Source organism: Myotis nattereri (genome assembly GCF_964212035.1).
Source record: "Myotis nattereri genome assembly, chromosome: 8".
NCBI classification, from domain to species: Eukaryota; Metazoa; Chordata; class Mammalia; order Chiroptera; family Vespertilionidae; genus Myotis; species Myotis nattereri.
Genome location: NC_138083.1, coordinates 31,371,893 through 31,388,420, shown reverse-complemented (window position 1 = coordinate 31,388,420; position 16,528 = coordinate 31,371,893). Strand labels below are relative to the sequence as shown.

Here is a 16,528-nt window from a genome sequence, read left to right as displayed (position 1 = left end):
GCCTCTGTGAAAAACCTGCATTATTTTTTCTACATAACCAGAAAAAACCTTTAACCAGAGGTAAAGAAAACCAGGTGTTGTCCCTGATGACAATGATCAGATTCAGTCTTAGCTGGGGCAGCTGGTATTTCAGAGCAGGTGGGGAAAGTAAGGGGCAAGCCTTCAGATCCTGTATCTGTGCTGATAACTGCCAAGCATTGGGCATTACCAGTGTGCCAGGCAATTTGCATACATAATCACTAAGCTTCCCATTAACCCTGCAAGGTTAGTATTATTAACTTCAAGAGGTTCAGAGACTATTTCAAAGCAATACAATTAGTAATTATAGAGCTAAGACCTATGTAAGAATGTTTCAAAGCCTGATCTTTGCTCTGCACCACCACCACTGTGCCCCCAAATTCAGAGGATCACAGAGAAGAATGCAGGTGGGTGGGGGAGAGTTTGCATGGCTGCAGTCAGTTGGGAGAGGTGGGCAAGGGCCAACCCTGACCAGCCCTTCCTCTGTGCTCCTCCTTGCAGGAATTCGTGAGGTTGACAGTGTCCGACATGCTGGTAACATACATCACCATCCTGGTGGGGGACTTCCTGAGGGCGTGTTTTGTCCGGTTCATGAACTACTGCTGGTGCTGGGACCTGGAGGCTGGATTTGTACGTCACCGTTTCACAGCTATTCCGCAGAAAGTTGTTTGAACATCCCCTTCTGATAGAGTCACAGGCATCCTGTGCGTTTCTTTAGATGCTTAATGCCAGTCTCTGCTCTGTGAAGTAGGAAAGTATTTACTGTGCATTTCCTTTAAGTGTTTACCTGCCTTTTCCTAATGAAATTAACAATTGAAATTCTTATCTGGAAAATGGAGGCGTTTGGCCCTGGGAAAGGTGGACCACACACTTCATTGCTGAGCAGAGAAATGCCGAAGCAGCACCGATTCTCACTAGGGAAGACAAAGAACGCTGGGCTTCGAAGTCCACACTGTGCAAGCTGCAGGAACAGAGTGAAAGTGATAAGAGGAAATGGTAGCTCCTAATTTTTTAAAATATATCTTTTCTTGATTTCAGAGAAGAAGGGAGAGGGACAGAGAGATAGAAACATCAATGATGAGAGAGAATCATTAATCAGCTGCCTCCTGCACATCCCACACTGGGGATCAAGCCCACAACCGGGGCATGTGCCTTGAACAGGAATCGAACCTTGACCTCCTGGTTCATAAGTTGACCCTCAACAACTGAGCCACGTCAGCTGGGCATGGCAGCTCCTAATTTTTGAAACTCTAATGAAATCCTAGAATGTGGCAGGGCAGATGTGGACATGAATGTTTCAGAAATTCCTGAAACACACCACGAACACAGTAACCATTGGTTCTGTCTTCTGGATTGTGCTTTGACTAACCTCTTTGATTCTCATTCCTCCCCTGGCTATTCTTCTTCCCCATCTACCTGGGAGACTGCTCATTCTAAATGTGTCATTTCCTCTCTCCAGTGGCCTTCTATGATCTGGCAGAGCCTAAGGCCCCATCTCTCCTGTGAGTCTCTACCAAACCCCTCACTTGCCCACCCAGTGGTCACTGGTCTTGGGAGGGACCTTCCCCTTAACTGAGCTCCAACTTTTGTTACTATGTCATCCTCATCCTCGCCGGCAGCAGGGTACCTGGCCCAGGTAAGGGCCCAAGTATAGGTATCTGTCATATCTTTTTTTAGTCACCAGCCACAGTTTACACAGGCCTACTCAACTCCTGCTCAGTGAGGAAAACTTCGTAATCTTATCTGAGAACAAGGGTGCAAGAACCTTGTGCTCAAAAAAGATGGCATCTTTATGTCATGACATTGCTCTCAAATTAATTTATTAAGTTCAACAAAATCTCAAAATTATACTAAAGTTCATTTGAAAACTAATCTTGTGAAAATAACCTGGAAAATAATTAGAACAGTAGAATGAAAGGGACTAGACCTACCCTTATATTAAAACATACTCTAGTCCGGTTTGGCTCAGTGGATAGAGCCTAGACCTGAGGACTGAAATATCCCGGGTTTGATTCTGGTCAAGGGCACATACATTGGTTGCAGGCTCCATCCCTGAGCCCATGTGTGGGAGACAACCAATCAATGTGTCTCTCTCACATCTCTCTCTCTCTCTCTCTCTCTCTCTCTCCCTCCCTCCCTCCCTCCCTCCCTCCTTCCCTTCCATTCTCTATAAAAACCAATGGAAAAATATCCTCAGGTGAGGATTAACAACAACAACAAATAAAGTCATTTCTTTAAAAAACACTCTGAAGCTATAGAAACTAAAACTGTATTAGGGAATGGACAAACTTATCAATGGATAGAATAGAAAGTCTAGAAATAGGTACAATCAATATGGGAATTTAATTAATGATACAGGGAGTCTTTCCAACCAGTGGGGAAACAAAGAATTATATAACAAATGGATTGAGACAACTGGATAACCATAGGAAGGGGAACTATATCTCATTCATTTTACCTAAATAAATAAATTGCAACAGAATCAAAGTTTTAAACATCAAAAAATGAAGTGATAACTTTCTAAAAGAAAGCATAGCTATATATATAAAAGCCCAATCCGCTAAGTGTCCAACCGGTCGACCGGTCGCTATGACACACACTGACCACCAGGGGGAAGACGCTCCAACCAGTAGGTTAGCTTGCAGCTGAGGTCCAGCCGATCAGCACTGGGCGAGAAGGCCAGGCATGCCCTGGAGCCAACCTCCCATGGTCCCTCCCTGGCGTCTAAAATATTTCTTCTAATCAATTTCCTTTCAAATGTGTATGAATCTGTGCACTGGGCCTCTAGTATAATATAAAACTTATGTTGGGATGAGGCAGATTTTTCTAAGCAAATACAAAACCCAATAGATAAAAAGTTTTTTTAATATTTTAAAATGTTAAATTGTAAATTCCCAAGATTTAACCTTCATGTGTTTGGATTTGTACGTACTTCCTCCTTTGATCCATGCTTGCCTGACCTTCTTTTTTCCTTCTCTTAACTTCTCATTCCTCCTCCTCTCATTCCTGTAACCTGTTATCTCCACTACTGGAAGGCAAATTGGGAAGCAGGTTTAACCATGTTTCATGAGGACCCCGACTCCCCAGTGCTCACAAATTTGTATTCTTTCAAATACTTCACAGATCTCCCAAACTCTGAAAATCTGAGTCAGCCTGAAAATATGTATCTAGCTAAGCCTTTTCTTTTCCATGAATGCTCTACGACTAGAGAATGATGAGAAGGAGAAAAGAGAATTAGTGGGATGATTTACTTTGTTTTTTGTTTTTTAAACTTCCTTCTCAAAGTCCTCGTTTAATTATTTGCATTCTCATTATTTATTAGAATTACTCCTTGATTATAATTTCTGATAAGATCATTGGTAAAATGTTCTCATGGGGGCCAGGGTCCTCTCAAGAGTACACAGTCAGCCCACAGGCCTTAAATGGTAAAAATTCTCACATTTTATTCTTGAAAAAGACATTGAAAAAAGTTTCAACTCTGAGAACTTCAAACTATTTCTTTAATTGAGGGGACACCCTGTATGTTAAAGAAGCAGACCCTGAATCAACAGTTCCTCTCTCTTTGGGATGGAGAGGCCCCGGCTTGGCCAGTGGCTGGTAGTAATGTCTGGCTGACACCATCTAACATGTTTCTCTCTCTCTACCCCCCGCCACCCTCCTTTATCTCTCGGCAGCCTTCATATGCTGAGTTTGATATTAGTGGAAATGTGCTTGGTTTGATCTTCAACCAAGGCATGATCTGGTGAGTTACCCAGTTCATCTGGGGATCATCTCACTTGGGTAGTCAGAAAACTGGAATCTCAGGCTTAGCCTCTGAACTAGCTGGGAGAGGCTAGAGCTCCCCACTTCCATGTGAAAAACAGGGGGCTGGACTAGGTGAGAACCAGCAGTGTCTGCCCACCCCTGTGCTCTGGTGGGCACAGTGAGGGAAGAAGAGAAGAGGTGGAGAGAGAAGGAAAACAGAAAGAAGAGGGGGGCAGGGGAAGGACAGCGGGAAGAAGGCAGAAAGGAAAAAGTGGGGAGGGGAGGGAAGTGAAAGGGAGGAAAGAAAGAAGGAGAGAAGGAGGGAGATAAATGAACTAAGGAACTTCTTCCTCTGAGGGAGTTAGAGGAGGTTGTATAACTTCAGCCAAAGACTTTCAAGATGCCAGTGGCTCAGTGCAAGTCATTGTCCAATTCTCTTAATTTGAGAAGTTTTCAAATACTTTTCTGAGCAGTAATGTTATTTTAGGGAGACCATGGAGGAACGGACGGGAAGCTATATAATTTGTTAGATGCCTGGTGCTGAGGCAATAATGCTCGGAGTGTCTCCTTCAGAGGAATGAATGGCTATGGTCTGGTGATAAATGTCCTGGTTAAATGGGGGGCCCCTTCCCTTGGGACCTACAGAGAAGGCGAGGCCTCCTCCCCCTAACCCATCAATCCCATTTCCTTCTGTCACCCTTCCCTGGCCTCTCCTGCTGCCAGGCCAACCTGGTGTGTGTTTCTGCCCCTCCAGGATGGGCTCCTTCTATGCTCCAGGACTGGTGGGCATCAACGTGCTGCGCCTGCTGACCTCCATGTACTTCCAGTGCTGGGCGGTGATGAGCAGTAACGTGCCCCACGAACGCGTGTTCAAAGCCTCCCGATCCAACAACTTCTACATAGGCCTCCTGCTGCTGGTGCTCTTCCTCAGCCTCCTGCCAGTGGCCTACACCATCATGTCCCTTCCGCCCTCCTTTGACTGCGGGCCATTCAGGTGCACAGCCTTGGTTGCATAAGAGAAGCTCCCCCGCCCCCAGGCAGTCTGCTCAGAAAGCAGTGGCTCAGAATTCCAGTTCTGGTGTCACATCGGCCTGCGAAAGGCCATGGAGCTTGGGGCAAATCATGAGTGCTGCTCAGCAGTTTTCTGCAGGATGGAAATGCCCTGTGTCTGCACGATCCAATAGGGTAGCCACCAGCCATGTGGCTGCTGAACACTTGAAATGAGGACCAAGACACTGACTTTCTAATTTGCTTTCATTTGAATTAATTTTAATAATCACCCCAGATGGCTAATGGCTGCCATATTGGACAGCATAGTTCTGACCTTTTAACATATGGATAAATAACGTAACAGGGATGGGGGTGGGGGGGAGGGGGGAGGCGGTATTCTGAAGATGAAATGACCATATACTGGTACAGTGTTGACAAGCGCCATTCAAGGGTGAAGCAGCTACGGAGACTCTTGACTGGGGCTCCATGTTTTGCAGAGCATTTGCCAGCACTGTGGGTTCAGGGTATATGTCAGACTAGTTTGGGAGACTGGACATTGAATAAAGAGATCAGTAATTATACAAGGAGGTACATTGAGAAATCTGTGCATCTACTGCTCTCTTTCCAAATGTGAGACCTTCTGGAAACAAAGCCCTCTCTCTACTCCATAAAAAGGAGTCTGTGGTTAAAGCCATTTGGAACATGCTGACTCTTCTATCTGCCACCTTCTCACTTAGAAATGCCTGATGCAGTTCCTTTATTAAAGGCTTGGAGGAATCATGCAATAAGATAAGATGTGCACCCTAATGTTTCTATCCTTTTTTTTAACTGATTTTTTACAGAGAGGAAGGGAGAGGGATAGAGAGTTAGAAACATCGATGAGAGAGAAACATCGATCAGCTTCCTCCTACACACCCGCACTGGGGATGTGCCTGCAACCAAGGTACATCCCCTTGACCAGAATCAAACCTGGGACCCTTCAGTCCGCAGGCCGACGCTCTATCCACTGAGCCAAACCGGTTAGGGCTAATGTTTATATCCTTATTGGCCACAGACCTTTCTTCATGTAGCCCATCCAGGGCCGGGAGTAGGGTGAGGTGCCAACCCTGCATTTGCACGAGCCTCAGAGTGAATACCTCCTTAAATTGTGCCCCCCAGAGCCTCACCCGCCTCACTCCAGTCCCTGCCCTGCCTACTAGTGTGGATCAACACACTTTGGGAAATGCTGCTCAGTTTATAAAGGACTTAGCTAGATACAGCCCTGTAGTTAGTGCCCCACAGTGAGTGTCATGGGAGCTCAAAGGAGAGAGGAGCAGGATTGCTCACAACAGACTATAATCTGGCTGACCAGAGGCTCAGACAGAAGGAAAGGGGGGCTAGATGTAGAGTAGACGGCCTGAATGCCAGGCTGAAGGTAGAACCACATGGCACAGGTGGTGGAAGCCGTCCTGAGCAAGGTTTGGAGGACTGGGCTCTGGGTGCAAATGCCAATGCCCCTTTGCTGAGGCTGCCCGCCTGTCCCCAGGCAGGAGGCCCGTGAATGAGCCTGTGCCATGCCAGGCCCTCACCATCTGCCCCACCCTGCTTCATCTGCTACCCTGAGAGGCCCTGGCAGCCTCCACCCAGCTGGCAGGGGAAGGGACCTGAAAATGGAACTCAGCAGGAAACATGGTTGCCACCCCCTTCCTGTCACTCCTCTGATCAAAACCCATCAACGGTTGGAACATTCATCCCATAGATTTTTTCATAGTTTCCTCTCACTTGCTTCAGGTCTTTATTCAAAGGTCATCTTTTCAGTGAGGCCTTTCCTGGAGACCCTAAGGAAAATGCCACACACACACACACACACACACACACACCATTGTTTCTGCTTATTCTATCTCCTTACTAACATCTACATGCCATTCCTTCTGCCTATTTATCTAGTTTGTTGTCTGTCTCCTCCACCAGGACATAAGCTCCATAAGGGTGTGATTTTGCTTCCCTTTTCACTGCTTTATACCCACTGTCTAGAAAAGAACACTCAGTCAATGCTTAAACTAGACCCTTCACTTCACGGAAATTCACTTTTACAAGGAGGGACTCGGGGTTTAGATCAGACCCAGACAAGCAATATAAATAAATGAAATGGGCAGCGTTGCACGGCATATAGTTAAAAATAGGGGTGGGTAAACTGTAGCCCATGGACCAAATCCAGACCACCAACCTGCTTTTATAAACACAGTTTTATTGGAACACGGCCACACCTGTTGGCTTACATATACTCTACGGCTGCTTTCTCCATACCACAGCAGGAGTGAGTAATGCCAACAGAGACCTTCTGGATCACAAAACCTAAAATCTTTATTATCTATCTCTTTTCAGAAAAGAATTGCCAGCCCTCTGATTTAGAACATAGATTCTAGAACAGGGGTGGGCAAACTTTTTGACTCGAGGGCCACAGTGGGTTCTTAAACTGGACCGGAGGGCCGGAACAAAAGCATGGATGGAGTGTTTGTGTGAACTAATATAAATTCAAAGTAAACATCATTACATAAAAGGGTACGGTCTTTTTTTTTTTTTTTTAGTTTTATTCATTTCAAACGGGCCGGATCCGGCCCGCGGGCCGTAGTTTACCCACGGCTGTTCTAGAACCAGCTCTGTCAATTGCCAGCTGGGTCATCCTGAGCAAGTTTCTTAGCTCTCTATACCACAGGTTCATGCCTATAAGATGGAAGTAACAGTAGGGCCTACCTCATAGGGCTGTTTTGAGGATTTAGTGTGTTAGTACTTAGAGGAGTGTACAAGTCTATAGTAAGGCATATAAGCAAGTTTGTTAAGCCTGAGCCCTGACCAAGTTGGGGGTAGCTGGCACTCATCACAATGCTATGAGGTAAGAGATATTATCTACACCAGGGATCAGCTAAGCTTTTCTGTAAAGAGCCTGATAGTAAAAAATCAAGAGGCACCATGAGGTCATCCATCACGTCAGCCTTTAGAGAACTATTCCCAGGCATGGGAAGCTGTGTCGGTCCCATAGCTATATTACAGGCAATGTTCTCCCATGAGAGTACAGGGGAAAGCCCATAAGATGTCAGACGCAGAAGGCCAATGTAGTTTGAGAAGTTGTGAGCTCACTGACCTGGCTATAATCCTGAGACAAAAGGGCAGCCCCTGGGGGGCATTTTTATTTGCAGTCCATTAGGGGCAGATCTGTGGTTCTTCCGGCTCAGTAGTGAGCAGCAGCTTTGGGAGGGGCGTGCACACAGTCGTGTGCTGTGTGAGCTTTGCAGCAAGCTGTAATGTGTCCTCTTCTTCCCAGTGGGAAAAACAGAATGTATGACGTCATCCAAGAGACCGTTGAAAATGATTTTCCAACTTTCCTGGGCAAGATCTTTGCGTTCATCGCCAATCCAGGCCTGATCATTCCAGCCATCCTGCTGATGTTGTAAGTTAGCCAAGGCCCCTGGCTCTGCCTCATGGAAACCTCCCCTTCACAGTTGAAACTTCCTTAGCAGATCCTTCTTTCTAGACCTCGTCGTCTGGATGTCCCAGAAGCAGATCCTGAGACAAAGATTCAAATGCAAGTAGTTTTTTGGGGAAGAGAGTAGGGAAGACAAACAGAAGGGACAGGAAGCTGCTTTATTATCATTGGGATGATGTTAGTCCTGCTGGCGAATCCTGGAAAACAGTGTGCTTCAGAGTTACCCCACTGAAGGGCAGGGATCTGGGGCATTTGCACACCAGCTCCCATCAGTCGCTGGTTGAATGCTGCTGGGAATCTCGGGAGGGGAGAGGCGTTGGTTCATTGCCCAGCAATTCGGGCCAGCTATATTCCCAGGGAGAATGGTTTCTGTGCCGGGAGGCTGCAGGGAGAGCTCCAGGCACAGAGGTAAAGGTACTGGCAGCTGCAAGTTTTCAGGGAGCATATTGAAAGATAGGGGCCAAAGAATACGGGTGGGTGCTGACAGTGTCTGTAACACCCTCCTAAACATGTACTAGAAATACCAAAGACCTCTGGCTCTGCGTCACTGAGAAACCTTAGGGACTGGTTCAGCCTGTCCCTGCAGGGTCCATGGGACTTCTCCACAGAGCATCCTGTGCCTAAAACATCATTCATCACTATCCCTCTCAAAGACTGAGAAACCCCTGAGGATGGTGGGTGGGTCTGAGGATGTCTGTATCTCCAACACCAGCCCCACGCCTAGGGCATAGTAGGAAAACAATGAAAGCTTGTGGAAGGACCAGGGGAAGGAAGGAAAAAGAAGACAGGAAGCTAGAGCCCTGAATTTGAATTACCTCATCAAAAATATACTAGGAGGTCGGGACGGCCCCGGTGAGGTCAGGACAGCCCTGGTGAGGTTGAAACGGCCCTGGTGAGGTCGGGACGGCCCTGGTGAGGTTGAAACGGCCCCGGTGAGGTAGGGACAGCCCCGGTGAGGTTGAAACTGCCCCAGTGAGGTCGGGACAGCCCCGGTGAGGTCAGGACAGCCCTGGTGAGGTTGAAACGGCCCTGGTGAGGTCAGGACAGCCCTGGTGAGGTTGAAACGGCCCTGGTGAGGTCGGGACGGCCCTGGTGAGGTTGAAACGGCCCCGGTGAGGTAGGGACAGCCCCGGTGAGGTTGAAACTGCCCCAGTGAGGTCGGGACAGCCCCGGTGAGGCTGAAACAGCCCCGGTGAGGTCGGGACGGCCCTGGTTAGGTTGCAATGGCCCCGGTGAGGTTGAAACGGCCCCAGTGAGGTAGGGACAGCCCCGGTGAGATTGAAACAGCCCCGGTGAGGTCGGGACGGCCCCGGTGAGATTGAAACGGCCCCGGTGAGGTCGAGACGGCCCCAGTGAGGTTGAATCGACCCCGGTGAGGTCGGCATGGCCCCGGTGAGGTTGAAACGGCCCCGGTGAGGCTGAGATGGCCCCAGTGAGGTTGGGACTGCTCCAGTGAGGTTGGGACAGATAATGGGGACCAGTACAGACTGATGAACAGGGGTAGATGCAGAGGCAGAGCAACATTGAACAGACTGTCAAACTACAGTGGGAAGCCTGGGGAGGGTTTGGGGGGGGATTAAGAGATCAACCAAAGGACTTATATGCATGCATATAAGAATAACCAATGGAGACAAGACACGGGGGGGGGGGGGGGGTAGGGGCCGGGGGAATGTCAAGGGGGGGAAAAAGGAGACATATGTAATACTCTTTGTAATACTTTAAGAAATAAAAATTATTAAAAAAAAATATATATATATATATACACACACACTAGGGAAAATATTAGGGTTTTTTTTATAAATATCTATTTTTGGCATGTGTTTTTTAAAATTATGAAGTATTCCTAACATACAGAAAAGAACAACCATGTACGGGGTCACAAATTTAGATGTTCATATCTAGCAATATTTGCTTCAGATCTGTCTCTTTAAGAGAAGCAAAATGTTACAGATACACTTCAAGCTCTCCCCAATCCTTTTCTCTTCCTCCCTCTCCAAAGGTAACCGCTATTTTAATTAGCTTTAATCATTCTCATACTTATTTTGGTACTTTCATCATGTGTGTATGTACTATTGTTTTCTGAGTTTAAAATGTTTTCATGAATGGTCATACTACATAGCTTTCTTCACTCAACATTATGTTTAGAAGATTTATCCATGTAGATACATGAGCATATATTTTAATATTGCTATATGTTCCATTGCATGAATGAATGGACCAGTTTATTCATTACTCTGCATAGACATAGTTAGGTTGTTTCTACATTTTTGCTCTTGCAAATGTGCTCCTGGTACATATATGTCTCCATGTGAGAGTTTCTCTAAGGTAGACCTCTTGGAGTGGAACTGTTGGGTCATAGGTATGTGTTTCTTTATTCTTTTTAGATAGTGTTAAACTGCTCTCCAAAATAGGTGTATTTCCTTACGTCTCAATTCCAAACATCTGCTCTAGTCCCGGCATGTGAGAGGGCTGACATGTTAGAACAACCTGGACCCCCTGAGAAGATTCTGGAACCCAGACACCAAACCTGACCTTTGCAGGCAACTTCAGGGGGAACACAGTCACCCATAAGCACTTTACCCTCTCTGACCTCCAGCTCCTCCCTAATAAATGGGTTGTTAATTAGGAGAAAAGGCAAGTCCTGGTGCAGAGAAACTGCCAAAACAGAGAGTGGTCCCTTTACCCATCCTCCCTTCTCTATGGAGAGAGCTTGGAGATTCTACTAAAGTGGCAGTGGCAGCCCACAGGGGAAGGTTGGGGAGTAGCTAAGGCTTGAAGTTCAAGGAGAAAAGTGACAATTAGGAGGAACCTACAAAGCTCTCAGATAACAGGCTGGCTGAGCACCCAGCCCAAGTGGCTCTCTGTTCTCAGGAGGTACAGGCCGGGTCAGAGCCCCCAGCAGGTGCTGTGAAAGGGAAGCCCAGGTTCTAACCTCGAAGGACACCCAGTCCTGAAGTCAGCCAGTGGGAGCCTGATGCTGAAAACCAGCAACTCAGGAAAGAAATTCCATCTGTGCAACTGAGCGGGGGACCTCCAGGGCATCTGCAGTTGTGTTTCTAGGCAAACTTGGAGCAGGTACTTAGCAGCTCTGCCTCTCTCCATACTTGACGACTGTGAAAAGAGTTTTGGCTTCGAATGTTGCTCTGAGGAGCACTAACAGATGACCTGGCCTTGGGCAAATTACTTAACCTTTCTGAATCCCAGGATACTGATTTGTAAAGATGGGAACCATCATTTCTACTTCATGGAGTTTCATCAAAACCAGTGGGGGTGGGACGCACATGGCACAGAGCCTGGCACCGGGCAGTGCCCAGGAAACACAAGCAGCTTCTTTCGCAGACATGAAACCCCGCTACTCCCCCACCCCTTCAGATTTCCATAAGAGGGATGGTTCCTTTAGCCGCCTTTTACTGAGCACTCTGAGAGGTAGAAATGTGTAGGTCATTTCCACGTTCCATCAGATAGAGAGAGCAGGGATGTCCAGGACCTTTTTTCCATGTTAAGTGGAGGATTTAGGATGGTAGGGCCTCTCTCCACCCTGCTCAGGGGCAAAGCCTTGGCACCGATTGCAAGAAGCCTGCCCTGATTTCTGGGAAAGGCATCCAGCTCTTGTCACTTTCCAAGGTCGCCGTACCACAGGAGGCATGCTTTTCTCTTACAGCCTGGCCATCTACTACCTGAACTCAGTTTCCAAAACCCTTTCCCGCGCTAATGCCCAGCTGAGGAAGAAAATCCAAGCGGTGAGTCTGTCTCGAGTTTCATCCTGGAAGGTAAAATGATGCCATGATTTTGTGTTTTGCTGATTTGCTCTGTGAGCCCAGTTGTGTGCTCTAAATGGCTTTCTGCTGAACCAATGCCAAAAATATATGTCTGACAGGTAGCAGCCTGTGAGATTCAACAGCATGCATTTACATCCTCGGGCTATGTGGGTGTCCATAGCAATACTTACTTACATTTTAAGAGGTTGCTGAAGAATAGGATAAATTCAATGAATTCAACCAATGTTCACACATCGTAAAACCAGTACTCATGATAATGCCTATAGATTAAAACTAATACTATAAATACTAAAGAAAACAGTATTGTCAAAACCACATATTGCTTGTGGCCTGTGGCCTACGAGGTCTTGGAAGTTCCCTCCAAGCGCAGGCAGCCCCTCTCAACATTAGCTGGCTTCAGACTGCTCTCTTCCAGTCTCCCAGCTCCCCCACCCTCACCTCCTACATATGTAAACCCTCCCTAGGCCCTGTCCTCCTTACTTCCTCGATGCCTCTACCGGAACGAATCTCATCTGCTTCACAGCCAGTTCCCCATCCCCATCCCCATTTCCTTAATCCTACTGGTCTCTTGCCCAGATAAAGAAAACCACTGATCTAAGATTGGAGGGCTTCCAGCCTGCAGGGCCAGGTGCACCTTCAAACGCTGTGCAAACCTGAGCTCTGCTGCCCCCTGCAGTCGAACCCGCAACCCGGGCATGTGCCCTTGACCAGATTTAAGGTAGTTCCCAAGAACTGAAGATGGAGTCTTTGCCATCTAGATCTCACCATCCTGAGCTCAAACACCCATTTCCCGGGCCAAGACCAACCATTAATATTTTCCTGCAGCTCCGTGAAGTTGAGAAGAGCCACAAATCTGTCAAAGGCAGAGCCACAGCCAGAGATTCCGAGGACACAGCTAAAGGCAGCTCCAAAAATGCCACCAAAGCAGGTAAATTCCATGTCATGATTACTTTTTACAAGGCCACATAGAAAGGTGTAAAGAGCATATGTGGTGAAATCAGATCTGGGATTGAAATCAGGATTCGGGTGATTATTAGCTGTACGAAGTTGGGTCAGTGAAAATAAGAATGAATGATAGCCCTAGCCGGTTTGGCTCAGTGGATAGAGCGTTGGCCTGCGGACTGAAGGGTGCCAGGTTCGATTCTGGTCAAGGGTACATGCCTAGGTTGCGGGTTCAATCCCCAGTGGGGGCGGGGGTGCAGGAGGCAGCCAATCGGTGAGTCTCTCTCATCATTGATGTTTTTATCTCTCTCTCCCTCTCCCTTCCTCTCTGAAATCAATAAAAATATATGTATTTTTAAAAAGAATGAATTATAGTGCCGACCTCATGCAGCGGTGAAAATGAGATGGATCATGTGTTAAAGTGCTTTACAGAATTCCTGGCACAGAGAAAGGACCGATGAAACAAGCTGCCTCTGTAACATGGGGAAATAGCACTGCTTGTCTTGCAGGGCTGCCTACTCATTTCTACCCTCCAAGTCTTCTGTGGTGACTTTTCTTCTTTCTGTTCCTCGTAATTTAGTTGTTTCAGAAATGATTTTGTCTTCTTCACTTTCTCTCCTGAGCCTGTTAGTTCCCTTCTAATGTCTGGCTACTTAAACCAACAATGAGAACTATTGGTCCCACCATACCCCTTTAAGATGCTCAAAGTGTCAGCTGACATGGGTCACAGCTGCCCGGGGATGGGGGAGGTATTTGTTTTCTATGTTGTTTTGAATGATTTCTTTGGAAGACATATAGGGAGATTTGCACCTAGCAGCTGCTACATGTTTGTATTATCTTTAAAAAGAAAACACTAGAATATCTAGAATAAAAGGATAAGAAACAGCTACATATGTTCCAAAGTGTCACAGGGCTTCTGAGGAGACTAATCAAAAGCCATCTCCACCTTGGGAGTAAGAAAAGGTCAAGTTAAAAGAGACCATCTCTGAGGTGATCCCATTTTCCAAGGATTGTCCCTGCTTTAAAATTAAACAGTGCCAGTATGCTGTGATTTGGGCCTTTGGTGTGAGAATTGAACAAGATGCACAAGAGATGACTGCTAGTTTATGAGCTATAATTCTTAGTGCAGAAATTACTTGATACTTTAGAACATGTAGGCAAGACTATCAGAAAAAGAAACAAGAATTTAAGCATATAACAGTATTGCCCTGCAAGATGAAAATCCTCCATCAGTTTATTTTCAATTCTCCAGATCCACTAGTCAGGAGAAATAGGGCACCCATGTACATCCCTAGCAAACATTTTGTTGATATTAGAATAATAATGCCCTGGCTGGTGAGGCTCAGTTGAGTGTCATCCCATGCACTGAAGGGTCACTGGTTTGATTCCCGGTCAGGGCACATACCAGGTTGTGGGTTCTCTTTCTCCCTCTCCATTCCTCTCTAAGAGCAATTCAAAATATATACTTTTTTTTTAAATGAGTAGTAACAAGTATTCTAGTACTGAATGTTGACACTGGAATGGGACAAGTTACTACTGAATAGTAAAAAGTCACAAGTAAACAAGTGGATGTTGCAAAAAGAGGACAAGTGGATGTGTCAAATAGAACCTATCCCTGGTGATTCTCCCAACATGTGTGGAGCTACAGACCTCCTCCATAAGATCGACCAGCAGCCCATCGGGGGCCTCATGGACTGGTTCGTGGCATGCAGGACACTGACTGACTGGCAGCTTATTATCGTGAGGCTGAGGAAAATATCTGAAATCCCCTAACTTTTCCACACAGGTCAGAAAATGGAGCAAATGCAATACTACGTTGTAATATCACCAACAAAACAAAAAATGCAATGGATGTATTTGGACATTGATAGACTTAAGTATGGAAGGAAAAATAGGTGTGCACAATGTTTTCCATGAGAAGCCAAGACACCTACACTGGTTTGTCAGTTGTCACATGTCCCCAGAATCCCCACGTGCCTGTCCTCCTGACCCACTGCTTTCCCCTCCTTTCTCTACTGGCTGCTGTTGTAAAGCTTGCCCTTCTTCAAATTTTAATTCTTATTACAGATCTAAAGCTCTTTTAATTTAATATTGACTAAATCAGTACTGCAGTTTTTGCTTTTGTTAGAAAAAAAAAAGAATTATCTGAATATACCCATGGGAGCTTAGGAAAGATGGTCAACCTTTAGTCTGGAAAATTCCAATAGTCTCATTGCTGCCCTCACTTAGCTTCTCTTCTGGAAGTATTCACCAGAATGATCTTAGCTGTTGTAACAAACAGGCCCCAAACAGCAAATGGCTCAAACACAATAAAAGTTTACTTCTCGCTCAAAATAATGTCCAAATCGGGTATTTAGATTTGATGGCCACTTTCTTCCCAAGTGATGATGCGGGGACCCTGGCTCCTTCCATCCTGTGCCTCCGCCTGCCTCCAGCCAGTGCCAGGGGAAGAGCCTAGAACACGCGCCTGGAAGGGGCCCACATCAAAGCCTAGAGTTCAGTCAAGGCCATGCCCATCCATAATGGAAACTTAGTCCATTTCTGTGTCCCAGAAACTGGGTCTGGTGAAGAACAATCCAGTAACTGCCCCTAACTTGGAGTTACTAAGGGAAGGAAACAAGTACGTGAAAGAACTGGAAACTGGATTTAATTCCAGTTCACACAGCCCCTTCCATCATCATATTTGACCCTGGCAGCCACCTGAGAGCTGTTGTCCCAATTTTATACTCAAGAAAACCAGGTCCAGAGAGTCTAGCCAAGGGCCAGCATTCAAATTCTAGTCCTCCAGCCAGCAGATCGTATTCCTCCAGCAGATCTATTCATGCAAAGGCTAGGCCAAGGTGTCCCCAGAGGCCTGAGGGGGAGCTGACCTTTCTCAAATCACCTTCGGACTGAAATCTACGTACAGAGCAGGACAGCTCCAGGGGGCTCTGTTCCATACAAAACAAAAAACAAAAAAACCACAAAACATGTAGCAAAATCTCTCATATCCTCATTCTTGTCTTGGTTCTTTTTCCAGGGACCATGCCTCACTCTGCCAGCCAAAGCCAGACCCTGGGCAAGAAGGCGCAGGGCCCTGGGACCTCCAGTTCTGCCAGTGGGACCATGCTGCCTGCCTCCAGTCACCTCCCTATATCTCGGCCTCCTGGCATCAGACCAGATCCTGGCCACGCAGGGCCTCAGACTCATCCTGGGAGGTCAGCCTCTAGAAAGAGTGCTCAGAGACCTCCCCACTGACAGCGGGGACTCAGAGGAGCCCCTTCCTGGGGCTGAACCTTGAGCCCCACCAGCTCACATGCCCAAATCGGTGTTTTCTCTCCTCCCTCACACACGTTCTCTCTCCTCTTATTGAATGTGGGGATTTTGATTACTTAGTCTCAGGCCATGGCTTCCTGTCTCCCCATAATTATCCTTCCCAGTATCTTGGTGCAGGTAGCTCTGGACCTTGCACACTCATGGTGCCTTCCCTTGGCTCCAGGCTTTGGGAGAAGGGTGCAGGGCTGCGACCACCATCATAGACTTTACTCATGGCACCCACGTTGGGACACAGGTTTCTACCAGCTCCACCAACTGGGAGGAGGGTGCACAGAGG

General features: G+C 46.8%; 1 protein-coding gene across 1 annotated transcript in view; it reads left to right on the top strand.

Moving 5' to 3' along the window:
• Window positions 1–16,173, top strand: part of TMC2 (transmembrane channel like 2) — a gene marked incomplete at both ends in the record, with an annotated part of 47,970 nt that extends 31,797 nt beyond the window's left edge. Inside the window, 7 exons of the mRNA XM_081097705.1 lie at window positions 520–648; window positions 3,693–3,760; window positions 4,517–4,756; window positions 8,054–8,179; window positions 11,877–11,955; window positions 12,820–12,922; window positions 15,956–16,173. Coding sequence (XP_080953831.1) covers window positions 520–648; window positions 3,693–3,760; window positions 4,517–4,756; window positions 8,054–8,179; window positions 11,877–11,955; window positions 12,820–12,922; window positions 15,956–16,173 — 963 coding nt within the window. The remainder of the gene's footprint in view (window positions 1–519; window positions 649–3,692; window positions 3,761–4,516; window positions 4,757–8,053; window positions 8,180–11,876; window positions 11,956–12,819; window positions 12,923–15,955) is intronic.
• Between the last annotated feature and the right edge of the window lie 355 nt (window positions 16,174–16,528).